At 39.5% G+C, this 15,533-nt stretch overlaps 1 protein-coding gene across 4 annotated transcripts in view; it reads right to left on the bottom strand.

Moving 5' to 3' along the window:
• The window catches only part of TRANK1 (tetratricopeptide repeat and ankyrin repeat containing 1), a 59,623-nt gene that overhangs the window by 17,931 nt on the left and 26,159 nt on the right, over nt 1–15,533 (bottom strand). For 3 of the 4 annotated variants that reach the window (XM_082319166.1, XM_082319167.1, XM_082319168.1), the window contains exons 7-15: nt 14,792–14,930; nt 14,068–14,199; nt 12,139–12,306; nt 9,197–9,355; nt 8,562–8,813; nt 7,530–7,706; nt 3,102–5,981; nt 2,292–2,491; nt 1,689–1,826 (exon numbers count right to left, since the gene is read on the bottom strand). In XM_082319166.1, the coding sequence (XP_082175292.1) occupies nt 1,689–1,826; nt 2,292–2,491; nt 3,102–5,981; nt 7,530–7,706; nt 8,562–8,813; nt 9,197–9,355; nt 12,139–12,306; nt 14,068–14,199; nt 14,792–14,930 (4,245 nt within the window). The remainder of the gene's footprint in view (nt 1–1,688; nt 1,827–2,291; nt 2,492–3,101; nt 5,982–7,529; nt 7,707–8,561; nt 8,814–9,196; nt 9,356–12,138; nt 12,307–14,067; nt 14,200–14,791; nt 14,931–15,533) is intronic. The other variant, XM_082319169.1, reaches the window with a different exon arrangement.

Below are 15,533 nucleotides of genomic sequence, written 5' to 3'. Positions count from 1 at the left end.
GCTGGGGTTTTGGGGTTTGGGGTTTTTCCCTTTTTGAGTCTTCATTCAAACCTGCTTCATGAAACAGGAGACTCATTTCAAATCTCATTTTCAAGGCCAATAAAAAGCAAACCCAACAAATCATAAACAGTACATAGCCGTATTTGCTGTGTTTACAACAGTTCAGAAATTCAGCTTTTCAAAACCAGAAAACCTCAGGGTGAGCTTCTTTCTTGCCTGCTTGTTTAACTGCTCAAATCAACTCAATTACTCCTGACTTGCAGGAAGATGGAAGAATTAGACAGGAGCAGTTCTCTAGGCCTGACGTACATTAGTCTGGCTGAGTTAAAATGCTCAACACACTCAACTCCAGATTCTGCTATTAGTTCATCGTTTTTCTCGGCACAACTCGCATCACCAAAACCATATCAACTTCAAGAAATCTATCATGATAGCCACTATAATACTGTCCCCAAATCTCAGTGAGGAAGATTCAAGGTCATTCACCTCAAGTTCCTTCCTTCTGCCCTCACCACCTGATGTCTGCTAGCCTCTACGAAGAGTCACTAGTAAGCTGCCCTGTTTTCCTTTATACATCTGTGGTTTTCATCTGCTGAAACCCACATCTGAGACACTGTTTTGAGGGCTAGAGGCAGAGGGCATCTGCAACAGAGATGTTCACACTGAATGTTTAACTGCAGAACAACTCAGTCATGGCCATTCTCAAGTCTCTTCAGGCATGTTCAGTAAGGATGCTGCTTACTGCCTGGCTGGGGCAGGGGCCTCGGTGATGCTCCAGCAACAACAGCAAAGCTTCTGCGCTCGACAGCTCTTTGCGAGGAGCCTCAAGAACCACACCCCTGCCAGGTCTGGAGTTACAGGAAACCCTGCAGGGGCAGGGTCTGAGCTCCCTGGAGAACCACAAAGGGGGGAAAAGGAAGTACATAAAAAATACAAAACAAAACACCTCCAGGAAAAAAGCCTTCTTCAGCCGAGGCCATTCTATGGGCGATGGTCTCCACTATAGAGATCATCCTGTTTCCTGACAACTCCTGAGCTAGACCAGAATGAGTTTTCTGGATCTAAGCTGTGGATGGCTACACAGCACACCCCCTCCCTCCCCCCAGACACATACACACACTATTTGATTCTAAACATAATTGTTTTACTAAGCTTTTAATTAAAAAAAAAAAAAAATCATTGTTTCGTCTGTGGCTGACAAAAGATTTCATCTATGAGCTAGCAAACCCAAAAAATTGCACTGTGAACAGAGTGGTGATGCAAAGCAGGGGGTCTAAAGTGTTTTTCTGGAACCCAGAACCCCACTATAAGATAAAGGGTATGCGAGGGTGATGGAATGTCCCTCCAGCAACTGCTCCGACCTGAACACGGAGCAGCTGGTAGGGACACGCTGTAAGCTAGCACCGTAGTCTTGGCATGTAGCAGAAATGTGTGTGTGTGCGTGTGTGTGCACCATTGTGTGAACCCCAAGGCTCTCCCTTACGTTGCAAGAGCCAGTCTGAAGGAAGATGCAGCACTAAGGGAAGAGGCATTAATTCATAAACCTATGAGCTCTCTTTTCTACTGTGACAAAACCAATCATCTTCAGAGAAAACAATGAATCCTTCCCCAGGTGTAAAGCCAATTAGACCACTTGTAAAATCAAGACATTAACAAAAAAATGCAGAAAATGGATAAGAATTAAATACCTCTGAGTCTGTGAAAAAGTTGTAAAGGAGTACATCATCAAATTCCAACCCCTTTGCTTCATAAACTGTCAGTACAAGTGCTAAACTGAGTTCCTCAGGTATCTTCTCCTTTGCAGTTTCATTTGCCACTAATACCACCTGTCATAAAATACATTAATGAAAAGAATATATTAGGAAGCAAAAAAAGGTAACAGCCTCATAGAGATAGCACACAAATGTCACGATAATGCAAGAGCTTTCTCAAAACCAGACAGCATTTAACACAGACATTCCAGTACACCCCGCAAAAGAGGTCATAAAGCTGGCACTAGAAGACTGACAAATGCATGGTATGAGAAGACAGTCATAGATCTGGTGTAAAAAAATTTGGAGTTAGAAAGGAACAGGACAGGAAATACCTGATGGAAAAAAGAACAGAAAGAGCCAGACGTGTGTTAAGAAACAGAAACCAACACAATAAATGTTTCTAAGTTTAAAAAGAATAATTTATCAGTGAGATACAAGGGCTTAAAAAAGAAAGTTGTGGGCAGTCCATATAAAACGATGATTTAGCAACAGAGCTGGAAGAATCTGCAAAAAGCCGTATACCTAAGAAAAGCAAACCTGATGTGCTCCAAATTCAATGGGTTGTGTTTTCCTTTTGTTGCCCCTCAGCAGAATTGCTAGGTCACTAACACTGCAGGACTCCAAGACTGTAGGTTTTGGTCCATCAAAGAGACCGCAGTCCTTAGGAAGCCGATCAAAAGATTCTGGGAAATAATGCTGAAGCAAATCAACCACTCCAGACGCTAAACGGAGAATACCTGTAATAAGCAGCATACAGATTTTAAACTTCAGTCTGACTGTCTCATACTCTCTCGCAAACACAGTTTTAAAAGATTTGGTTAGAATTTTGAAATCAAGAAATATCATGACAAAAACACTAGTTAGAGAAGAGAGAAGCTGTAAGGTCCACTTTATGTTTCTGCCATTTTGAGTGGACCTCATTCTTGGGCCTGTAGAGATCAGAAAGCATGCTACAAAGGCTTAGCAGCGTCCTCACAAAATGAAGGTCATAAACAAGAAACAAACAAGAAAAGCAGAAGTAGTACACCAATGCTGCAAAGTCTAGCAATTTGGGGATGGGGCAATAGAAATGGGTATGACTATTTTTATGTTTTCCTTCAAACAAATACAGTCAAAGCATGCAGTAAGCATGAGTGTTCAAAAAAACGATAATTTAAAGAACATTCATTCTTGGTTTTCCAGTTGAGATGTCAAAACACAGAATTCGCATGTCAGAAAAAGCTGACATCTGATCTCTTAAAAAAACAGGGCGCTTAGAGATGCTTTGAATTGCCCAGTAGAAAACTTAAATCATTAGTGACATCTGAAGAGCACAGGCTCAGATCATAAATAAATTTGTTACTCTACCTGAATGGGACCTGTAGTTCTGGTACAACTGATAAATCCTTTTTGGTTTTCTAACACGCTGCTTCTTGTTCATGGAGTTCTTGCTTGCGTAATGAAATAGTGACCTCAGATCACTAAAACGAAAAGCAACTCCTTTCATTATGCTCTGGGCAGTATCACCAGTTAGAAACATGGCATTAGGGTCATTGATGCATTTCATTAACAGTGCTAGCTCAGCTTGGGTGAAATCCTGTATCTCATCACCATAAAACTCATGGATGGACCATGGCATCTCCCTAAGCTTTGAAAGTCTTTGAGATAAATTATACAGCAGATCTTCTTCATCGAAGTAACCTCTCTGCGATCGTATCTGCTGATAAAGACAAAAGAGGTGATAGATTTCACTCCTGTCTTCTGTGAAGTTTGGTGATCTCTTTCGGCCTAGCTTTTTGTACTGTTCCTCAGTAAGTATACCGTCAGAGCAACTCAGTGCCTCAAAAGAGCCTTTCAGAAATGATTTTATTTCTTTCCAAACCAGTGCTGGATTGTACAAGCTTTTACCTTTTATCATTTTTGGCCATATTTCATTTGCAAATACATTGTAAGTCACAAAAGTCCGAGGATCACTTTCCCTAGAGTATGCATCTGCAGCTCCTTCATCATCACCATGTTCTGCTTCAATGTTACCTTCTTCATCCTCGTCTTGCCAATTTGGTACCACCAAGTCTTCCTGAGGACTCCAGCCAACAATGGTTCTTTTAAGGCTTCCATCTTCATTTCTCGGAAAAAATGGGTCAGGCATGGATGCATCCAGCAACAGCAACAACTGCTTGGAGGTGACAAACAGTGGAAAATTTTCATCTTTAACGTCTTGTAGCTTGTGAACATTTGGCTCCAGAGGCTTGAAGTGACTGGTTACCTTGGAAGACTTGCTAAGTTCAATGAAATTCTTCTGAACTTCTTGGCACAATACAGGATTTTTTGTCACAAAGATCTGGTGCAGGTGCTCCAGCACGTTCGATGCTTCTGCGCAATGCATTTGGCCTTCTTCATGGTCATCACATGAATTCATTTCCGCACCATCTGTGCCTGCAGGAATGTTTTCATCCTCGCTGTCCCCGTCTTGCTCGTTGCTCACCTGCTCCTCACTCGAATCATCACTGTCTTGTTTTAGTTCACCCTCTTCCTTCTCTAACCTAGCTTTTTCAGCCTCACTGCACTGTCTTTGCTGCCATGTTTGCCTCTCCAGCAGAGGACTATTTGCCGAGGTCGCGTTTTCCCAGTACAAACAGAATTTCTTCCAAAGCCTATACAAGCAGCAAGTCGTCTTCCCTGTCCCACTTCGCCCAATTAAAATGATTGGTTCCATGGGCTTTGGATTGAGATCAATTACTGCGTATTCCAACTCCCCAACTCGGAAAGGGTATTCAACAGAAGAATGTACATCATTTATAATGTTAAGTGCCATGTTAGTACTGAAGCTGTGAAATTTCATTATATTGTATTCCAATTCTGCTGCACTGGCTGGAGGGAAATACTCAGGTACTGTACGTTCTTTTGATTTTTCCGCCTCTGGGTCTTCAACATAACAACGTGGAATGCGCTTCTCTTTTGTCACATGCTGGTTCTGATGTCCTTCATTTATGCCCTTGAGCTTTTTCCTCAAGATGCAGGATAAACCACGATTGTAGGAAATACATATATTTTCTAAGACACGGTTCAGCTTGCAGTGGTCAAGAACAATGGCCCAAATTCTGATTATTTCCGTGTAAACTCTTCCTGATTTTTCTGTAAGACTTTTTGTCTGTTCTGTCTCCATAATCTTTTCCGCACTCTCACTGCAACGAGGAGAAAAGTCGATCGCAAGTTCCCACAGCATTCTTGCACCTTTGCCCAACTTGGCTTCATACAGCTGGATATCAGCTTTCAAGTGTTTCAGTGGCTTCTTAAGGCCTCTAGTCCATTCCCCATTGCCAAGCTGCTTAATTGTCATTATAGTTTTAGTTTTCACATGATGAGGCACAGCTTTGCTGCCCAACATCTTCAGCATTTCAGGAGTACACTCTATTTCCCAGGTCATGTTATCAAACTCCTGCACATATGTCTCAATATCCAGAATCTTCCCATTCTCTTCCTCTGGTTCTTCTTTCTCTCCATTAGGCAGAGCCATACTAAATTCCCCTGGTCCCTTCTTTTTCTCCCAATTATCCCCTTTTCCTTTGGGATAAGCTATGCTTCCACAAGGTTGCAAGGACTCACTTTTTCCCTCTTCCAAATTAGTCTGAGCTGAAGATGGCTTTTGTACCAGAGGATGATCCTTTCTTAGGGTGTCACCCAATTTCAATTGCTGAATTAAAGCTGCGATTGCCTGCACTAGACTTTCCTGCAGTGTTAAAGAGCTATTTATTCTTTCTGTTTCCTGCTTCGACATCTGATCTTTTTTTGTCTTTGCAGAACACGGGGTTTTTAAATCTTTATGTGCTGTGTTGCCAGGTGGTGCCTTTAATGAGGACCCAGATGAAGAACGCCCTGCACTCTTTGGCTGTGAAATCTCAGAGGCTGCAACGGGCTTAGATGTTTTAGCCAACTGCCCTGCCATATCCTGCCGGTACTTCTTTTTCTCCAGTGCAGCATTATTCCAGGCAAGTAGCAATGGGTCATTTTTTTTAATTCTATGCTTCACATCTCTTCCTAATTTGTTTTTTATATTAAAGTTAACATCAAATTTTGCCAATGAATCTATTATTCTCTTAGCCTGTTTTGAAAATCCTCTCTGAAAAATAACATGCATCACTGTATTTCCATCCTTGTTTTGTATGTTTGGATTAAGATATTGAAAGTCAGAAGGTCTTGAAGCAAAGAGATCAAGTAGGTAGTTCAGGATGTTTAAACCAGTGCCATCTAAAGCAAGAGAACATAAAAAAAAAAAAAAATCAAATCACTTACAATCCTGCTTTGTAGGCCAGCAATTTTTAATACTTTTTTTCTGCAGCTATTAAATGAAAATCAATTTGCTTTCAAAAGAAAAAAAAAAAAATCTACATTTCATGTTTGTAAATGGTTCAAAACTGAGCTTTTCTAATACCCAGGGAAAACAAAGCAATGGCAGCAAAGCTTTAAAAATCCCTAGTGCTGCAATTGTTCCTGTAGCATCAGTCAATTTCATTCCTTTTTTTAACCTCTGGGTGCAGACAGATTAGTTCATCTTCCAACATCAGCCCTGACTGCTACCCAAGGTAGGCTGGTGACTCTGGTCATCTGGACAAGCAGCAGCTCTGGGTACTGCTCTGGGGTCATTTGGTTCATTTTAATATGCCACCCAGAAGTAATCTGCTGCAGATAACTTTGGTTTACTAAAATAACTTGTGGCAAATCCCAATATTTCCTGATATCTGAGGTCCCTAGAGCAATTTCCTACACAGTAAGATTAGTCCAATACCTCTCGGGGGCAGGGCGGGGAAGAGAGATTCTACAGCTTTCTGGATTTAATCCAGATAATATATGTGATTTAAACCACATAATATATGTGAAACATTTCTTTCCTCACTGTAAATAGTGACACACCAAAATCATTATAAAGAAATTCCACCTCAAAAACCTTACACAGTGAAAAATACTTAAGAGAAGATACTGTCATTGAACTTCTTAATCTTTTGATTTAAAATTTACAACTGGCAGTTGTAAACAACTATGCTTTTAATCTCTCTAAAGCTATTAAATGAAATGTGTGTGCTTTAAAAATCAATAAATTCAGTATTTTTAATTATTTTAATCCTTCAACTCAAAAATGCATTTTTTCTTAATTTAAAATCTTTGGGGCTTAATTTGATAGTTTATCTGAATTTCTTATGTTTTTATCTAAGCCCTACAGTCCTCTCACTCACTCCTCTGAACAAAACTTTGCTTGATTGACAACTGAACAAAAACTGGGAAACAAGATTTCAGATGTCACTAGGATTTCCTTCAAAGTCTGCTGCCATTGCTCTGCCTTTACTTTTGTTTCTTCCTAGATCTTTCCTGTTTACTTCATTCCCACCTAGCACACATTTTACAGGGTTTCAAAGAGGAGCCTTCCTTTCTAAATCGGCTTGATTAAACAAGTATATGTTCACAACACAGTAACTGACAGAGACATCACAGCTGCTTGAGTGCCCCTGGTCACCTGAGTTGCCATTAACTCTCCTCATAGTCCCAGCCACTGCAAACACAAAACAGAACACATCTTCTTAGAAAAGTTTGGTGCGTAACCTCTGGCCTGCAAGCTTTGGGGGCTAAGACACGGTCAAACATCCTGATCTGCTGCTATCACATCAGTAAACAGCAGCAGAAGGGGCAGTGGGCCGGACCAGTAAGAAATAGGGATGTTTTCAACAGTTGCTGTGAAAACGAACGGTGCACGTCTGCTAGAGCCCTTTGTGTCCCCTAGGCCTGGGCACACAAAAGCCTTACCTCTATTATTTAAACAGATGGAAACTGCAGCATGCAAAGGAGTATCTCCTTGTGCAATGGAGACATTTCGAGGATCTGCACCTTTGGTCAGCAGCAAATATACCAGTTCAAAATAATCCTTTTTGAGGCATATTTGCAGTGGTATTTCAGAGTTGGTTCCAATCCCATCTGGCAGAGCTGGTGTGAAGGACATGAAAATATCAGGGGTTAAATCTGATACGCCAAATCTGCACACTACAGAAAGTTCTAAACAGATGAAAGTACATGCTGATTGCTGTGCAGGTGACTTTTTTTTTTTTGTCAGCTTTTTACATGTAGCTGTTAAAGAGTTATTGACTAAGAAAATCTTCAGAATCTCCTCTGATCTTCCATTGTTGTGATAGGAAGACAGAAAGGCCAGAGCGTATCTTCAAGTCAGTCAGTCACTGACCGAAACAAGAAGCCTCCTTGCACCTCTGGCATTCACAAGACCACAGCAGGACTGTGTGTCCATAATTTATAGCTAACATCAAGTTATAAGATGAAATGAAAAATGCTAGAGTAACCCTAGGAATAAACCTCATGCCAAACAAGAAAAATTATGATGTCCACACTAGCTACAAAAATCCAAAAGACATCTGGTCATGCCTTTGAAATCACTGAAATAGTCAATTACTTGTAACATAACAACAGACTGAACCCAAAGCCTGTGGCTTACAATTTCTATGAGGATAATATTGTGGCTGAAGACAGATAAATTAAAAACCAAAGAAACTACAAGCAAAGGAGCAACAATAATCTTTGGCCTTTTACCTTTTACCAACCCTGACAACCAGATTTCATTTGAAAAACATCTTCCATCCCATGTAGCCTTACTAGCATCCCCATGTTGCATGCAGCAGATGCAGCCAATGCGCTGCACTCCAACAAGCTACTGCACTTAGACAGAGCCACAAAAAACATGTGTTGCTATTTCTGAAACTATGTTGCTCCAAACATGCCAAACAAAATATCGAATCTATTATAACACATTGAAATTGCACAGTTTCTCACCTCCTCGTTCAATCAAGCATCTTATGAGGTGCACTTGCTTATCCAGTCTGTCACACCGCTGGATAACGTTGCCAATGTCAACATCTGAAAGACTGCAGTTTTTGAAGAGTCCTCCACCTGATGGCTCTTCCCCACTGGCTTTCCCTGTTAGCAGCAGCAAAACTTGATGCCACATTTGCTTCTCCAGCAACTGTTTTATGAAGCTGTTAGCACAGGCATGGGAGATATTGCAAACCACTCCTTCAGGGATTTCTGCAAGACAGTCAAGACAACATAACTCACTCAAACCACATAATAAAATCAATTTCACTGTAAACTAATTTTAGAGTAATGAACTCATTAAATTGAAAGTATGGAACAGCAAAATGCAACACTTGCATCTTTTTGTCCTGATGCTGACAGCCAAGTTAAGTTTGAACATTTTGATTCATCGTACTGAAATTTTGTGCATATTCTGGTGGTTCTATGTGCAAAACGCAACAGTAAAAACAAGTAAAAGCACATTGTTCCAGTAATATCAGTTGGAGAAACGGAAGGGGAGGAAGGGTAAGAGAGCAAAAACTGTATGTTAGCATCCAACACATTTTTCACAGTGATTACGTTTTGTGAAGGGGACAAATGGGAACTTGCTGTACCTTTCACAGAAGACAGCACTTTCAGAAATCGCTTAACTGCATCTTCCTTCAATACATTTTTATGATGTGCTCCATTTTCAGACTTGTAGAACTGGACAAACTGTTCAAGAACATCCAGGAGAGAATCTGTATCAGCTATGGCTTTGCTTTCATTCCTCCCTGCAAAACATTATAGAAATTGAAAATCCAGTTCCTTGCTGGCATGTTTTCAGGGCAGGACTGTAATATGTTACATCTCAGGGCTCTGAGAAATGTGTACCGGCAGGTTAAAATCAGATGGCTGAAACTCTTACTGCCAAAGCCAGTCCTGTGATGGACTTCATATCCCAAAGGATATTTGATACTCTCATCGAATACACTCTTTGCCATAATACACCAAGCTGAAAATTGTAATAGTTCTCAAGTTGCTCTGCATGCAGGCAGGACACTGCTGCCTTGCAGTGATATCATTGTTCAGAATTCTTAGAGTAGATGACTAAAACCAGTAATGTTTTCAGCATAGTTTTAATCAGGTGTCCTGAGCTTGTCCGATTCCTCAGTGGCATTTACGAAATACAGCCATAAAATAATTTGTCCTCTTAAAAGGAAAAAAAAAAAGAAAACACACCCACCACATCAAAATCATACCTACAAGTTTAAAAGATACTTAGGTAATGGGCAACGGCAGATTTTAAATTATGTCCTCATAAATGCCCTTAAATGAAAACTGAAAAACTTGGCCTGACTTTCCTAAAATCTTTGAGGAAGTCAAGTACATCAAAGACAAAACAAAACAGTAGCTTTATCCCTTAGGACAAAGAGACAGACAAGGCTGGTCATCTTTTTAGCAATGAGGATTAATCTCAGACTGTTATCTGCAAAGCAGTGGCTTATTCTCCAGACTCTCATTTTGCACTAAGCCTAAAAAACTCTTTGGGGCTGTGCATTGGCAAAAAAAAAACCAAACCAAAAAACCAAGCAAACAAAAAAACCCAGAAAACCAAACAACTGACCACAAAAGACAGCCTGAGCTACATGGAACACCAACCAAAGTGATTACCACCCCAGGGGATTGGTGTTAACCTCCTAACTGAGAACCACTGGGCTAAGACCTTCTCCAGAGCAGGGCAGGAGATCTCTAGGTAAAGAAAGAGGAACTGCAGGAATCTGCTTGCCAGGAGCCATAAGATGGAAGTGCAATGAAATCCAGTGCTTTCCAGCAAACTTATATAAAATACACACATGAAAACAGGGATGTAGCCTAAAAAATTTGCTTTTTGCCAAGTTTGATTTGCCTGTGCAGTCTTTTGCTCCATCTGCGCTTTGAGATCTGCATGACAAAAGGAAGTGCTGGTTTGAAAAGGTTATGCTTTGGGCTAACACAGTAATAATGCTAATACAGGTGTTACCTTAAAGTTCCCATCAGTTAGTGCCAAGGAAAACAACCAGATCAGGCACCAAGCCATCTCAGAAAGACTGTACTGAAGAAATGCTTTCAAGATGAACAATGTCCACACTTGGGACTTACTTTTAAACAGCAGTCCAAACCATGGCTTGAAAAGATCAGCTGCAGGATCTAGCTCCTGAGTTTCTTAACCTGAGAGTCCTGCAGAAACATCTTGCCTCACCAGCCAATCCATCAGTTCTCATGTGGATACTCACAAGAGCTTCTCTGAATGGCCTCCTATGACTGGATCCTCTACTGGAAATGTCTGTGGCCCACTACAGTCCCTTTCAGAGCTAGGATGTAAGTAGCAACCAAGCTGTAGCGCCATGCTGCCAAGAAGTTGCATCCTGCAGAGACCCTCCAGTCCTGAGGGTAGACAGCTCCCCATCTCCTGCCCCAACTAGCATCTCTCCGACCATACTGCAGTACAGGCAGCTCAGGCTTGCTCCATTTGTTATGGCAGACAAAAAAATATATATGGGTTAGCCAGCCTCAATACTGTCACACTGAGGTGGTATTGTACAATTTGTATGTTTTCTCATTCTCGTTTATTGGCATGGAAGAGGAAATTCCCAATATTTGGGCAATCACACTTGACACATTAGTTTCCAGAATGGAAAATTATAAAAAACAGACAAGTCAGAATCCTTTTCAGAACTGACGGACTATTATAAAAATGCATTGATCACCCCAGTTCATGAAATTTCATATTAGCACTCGGACAATTAAGATTTGTGTCTTTCTGTATGACAACAGGTCCTTTGCAAACTGCCTAGAAATATCACTAATAATTTTTAAAATGTTCTTTGAAGTTTCCCCATACTCCAAGAGTGTAACTAAATTTTAGTTCCCCTGCTTTGGTTACGAGAGGCTCTTGTAGTTTTAGTCTGGTAGTCTGCTCTGCTACTTTTTTCCCCTTAACATGTGCAGAGGTTAAAATTTTCCTAGTAATACAGGAATTTTAGCTGCATATCACTGACATAGATCAAAGATGGCTAAAACTTTGTGAACAAAGAGATCTTACTAAAATGTTATTTTGTTTTTAAAAATGTCACCAACTTTTCACTCACATTTTCATTATTTCAGAGCTTCCCTTTTTTTGTCAATATCTTTTGTTATTAAAAGCATTTTAAATATGCCAACAATACTTCAACACAATGTTTATTTTTCCAAAAACTAAAGTGAAGGTAAAAGGTTAAAACTGAAAAAGCATCAAAAAGAAGCAGTTTCTATGGTGAGGGGAGCCTCATGTTAAGGGTGAGAAAAAAAAAACCAGTGGCTTATAGTAACTCAGAGCAGTAGTTACTTATTGCATGATATACTAAGATTATCAGTTGGACACCAGTCACCTTCAGGCAAGGACAAAATGTTCATCATTGACTGATAGAAGATCAGGGTGACAACTCATAGGAAAAGTTACACAAAAACCACCTACTATTACCAATTACAAATAAAACAATTTTGTATCTAAAGGATATAGTTTTAAAACAGGAGAAGCACACAGTTCATGTAGTACCTGTCTGTTCCTCAGAGGAAGCGTGTTTCTCAAGGTGATTGCTGACTGCTTTTACAGCATTGAAGTTTTTGTTCTTTTTCAAGATATCTATGACATATCTTGACTGTGCATCTGGAACAGTGGGATCAACCCCAAAATTCAGGAGCATGATCACATCTTCTGTTTGGCCTAAAACATTACATGAATAAACATTAGATGAAGAATAATTCTCATTGCTCAGGGGTTTTGTTCTGTTTTCCTTTGGATTTTTAATTTCCTGGCACAATTTCTAGCATAATTTTAATTAAAAAAAAAAAAAATCTGAATCCGAAGGTGACTCAATAAACCGGAATATTTCATATATTCAGGCATGAATATACACAGCTAGGCACTGAGTTTCTTTCCTATGCAACATAAAACATATGAATTTCTTGGTAATAAGCTTTATAACAAAGATGTCTAGTTTGACTAATGGTAGGTACCATTGCTTTCAGCAGAAACTACTACCCTCTATAGCATTTCACAACATATGACATATTACAGATCACACATAAACACAATAAATATAATGGTGATTTAAAGCCTTGACACAGTATCTAATATTCTGGAAGATTACATGCTCTCTTCTTAGTATGTCACACTGCACTACCAGAGGAAACTTTACAGCCTGGCAAGCAGCTGCCTGTACTCCTCTTGCCTCCCAGAGGCACATTTCCAATAAGCCATGCTCTCAGAACAGCTGGGACAGTGCAGGAGCACCAAACCACCAAGTCATGCAGAAGACTGAGCGATGGTGAGCAAGTAAGTGTTAGACCACCGCACTTCCCCCAGGCACACCACCACAGCACACAGCCTCTCTTGCTGCATGTGCCAGAGGCAAAACCTAGATGAAGAAAAAATGATGCAGGCTAACACAAATGTCTGCTTTGTTTGTCTAAGCCTTACCATTCAAGCTATTTTAGGGATTATTTTTGGTTAACAAGTGGGTGCAAGGGTTTATTTTTAAATATATATTTATATATACTTATAAATATACTGTATATACAATATATATACACTATACATATAAATAAACTTTTATTAAATATATACTCTATAGTTAATATACATACTATATAAATATAAATATACTTAAATAAATAAATACATATAAAAATATAAGTTCTCTATATAATATATACTATATAAATTATAAGTAAATAAACAGAAATAAATAAATACATAAATAAATGAATATACACAGTCTCTTCTGGAAATGTGAGAGTCATTTAGCAACAGATGGAACTGCTGCAAAAGATGTGTTACACCTTTCCAGAAAATGAAAATTATTTAGATATAGGTTGTGCACATTTCATTCATACTGTTAATGAGAACCACCAGAATATCATCGCATTTAATGACCTAGAAGTCTGGTGTTATCTTGGCATTGCTGCTTATTTCCTGTTGCCACCTAGTGGGCAGAGTAAAAAACACAAGAAAAAAAGCCACACTAAGTTAACATAAAAGAAATCCCACAGAAAATGTGAAGGAAAGCATTTCATTTTCCTCCTCTGACAAGGTACACTGCTACTTAGGTTTTAAATCTTCACCTATTTAAAAGAACAGGATAGGTCTCCAGGTGGTCTAATATGATTTTAAGGGCATATCAAACTTTGAAAGGTAACTTCTATGATTCTAAAAACGGCAGCATACTTGTGGGAAAATCATAACCAGTCAAACCAAAGAGCAAAGAAAGTCATCACAAATCAGGTATACAAATTTAAAAGGGAATTGTTGAAATGTTTAAATATTAGTTACCATTACAAAGTCTACATTCAGGTAACAGGACTTTCTCATTTTTTTCCTTAGCATGAAATAGTAAACACTGGGGTCTGAAATTTTCTTCCATTATTCATTTTTCCATATGAAAACAAAACACCACACACACACAAAAAAAAGGATTGTATTTACTGCGTTTCTGGGAATATTCACTGGAAGATGCCACAATATGCAGGAGGGTGCATCCATCTCTGTCTTGCTGGTTGATCCTATCCTTCAAGTCTGGCCTCTGAGTCAGTAACCACCTGAAGAGATGGTTCTTTCCTGAAATGATCAAAAAACCCCACTTGTTATAAATGGTAAACAGAGATACAGAAGAAACAGATCCTGTTTTTTTCCCCCACGAAATATCAGGATGCATCCATATGAAACCTCTTCTTGAACACCAGGAGTGGGAGAGGGAAGAAATATGTAAATGAAATCATGGTAAGAGCCAGCTGCATTGTGGGAGACATGATGCTACATTCTCGCTGACTAGCAGCACGTGCAACTCTGAAGTTGACTCACGACTCTTTAGCACATACAGAAACTGTTGCTCCACACTGAGGTCGCAGGAAGAAATACTGTATTTTTGTCAAAGCTGACATATTCAGGTTCTAAAAGACCCACATCAATCACACTTTTGCTTCAAACCACCGAAGAGAACCACCATATTAGGTCTGTACCACTATCAGGCACAGACGAATAAAGAGACTGTTTACAACATTTTTAAAATAGTGCCTTACTGGCACATGCAAGGTTATACCTAGATGATCTGATTCATTAGTTTAAAATAAATAAATAAATAAAAAGCTCTAGCTGTCAGTTCTCTGATGAAGGCCACCATTGTTTTATTTTAGCTGCGGATGTCACTCACTTGCTTTGATACACAGTCTGATAACAGCATGAAGCAGATACACTCCAATGGTTTCAACTTTCGCCCCAATGGAAATTAGCCACTTGACTAACTCGGCCACTTCTTGCATCTTCTCACCATGTCCATACAACTCAGAAGTCTGATAACAAAGAGAACAATTACAACACATTATTTTACATACACAAAAAGCATTTCTTTTTTAATCCTATTTCCGTGGTTTTTATGAGAAGAATCAGCAGAACAACGACAATCAAGCCATATCCACTATAAAATGAAACATTTATTATATATGTAACAATTCCAGTAGAAGCTCAAAACAAATACTTTTCTCCTGTGAGATGTTCATGAATCTTTAAAGAATCTTGTCCTGCTCTGAAGAGCACTGAACCTGAAGTCTATTTTATAATACGTATTTCTATATTTCTTCTCTGTAATTGACTGCAACTTTCTGCCTTCCACTTGTCTATTAAATGTTACTGTATCTCAGTGCAAATACAGCTGTAACTGAATATTTAAGCTTGGATGAGGCAGCTTATGCAGGCAGGTACCCCAAAGCAAGAAGAGGCTGGGGAAATACTTGAAATTGAGAAAAGGGAGTTAGAGACTGGGGGAAGGGGGTTTAGGGAACTCAGGTAACCAGTCCTTTTATAGCTCAGGAACCCTGTGGATGGAGAGCAGGGCTTTGCCTGCTCAGGAAGCATCTGGCATTATTAAGACAACAATGATAACATGACTGCTCATG

This window comes from Platalea leucorodia (assembly GCF_965183815.1).
Source record: "Platalea leucorodia genome assembly, chromosome: 1".
NCBI classification, from domain to species: Eukaryota; Metazoa; Chordata; class Aves; order Pelecaniformes; family Threskiornithidae; genus Platalea; species Platalea leucorodia.
Note: the sequence above shows the minus strand (reverse complement) of the source record. Positions and strands in the feature narration are given on the sequence as shown.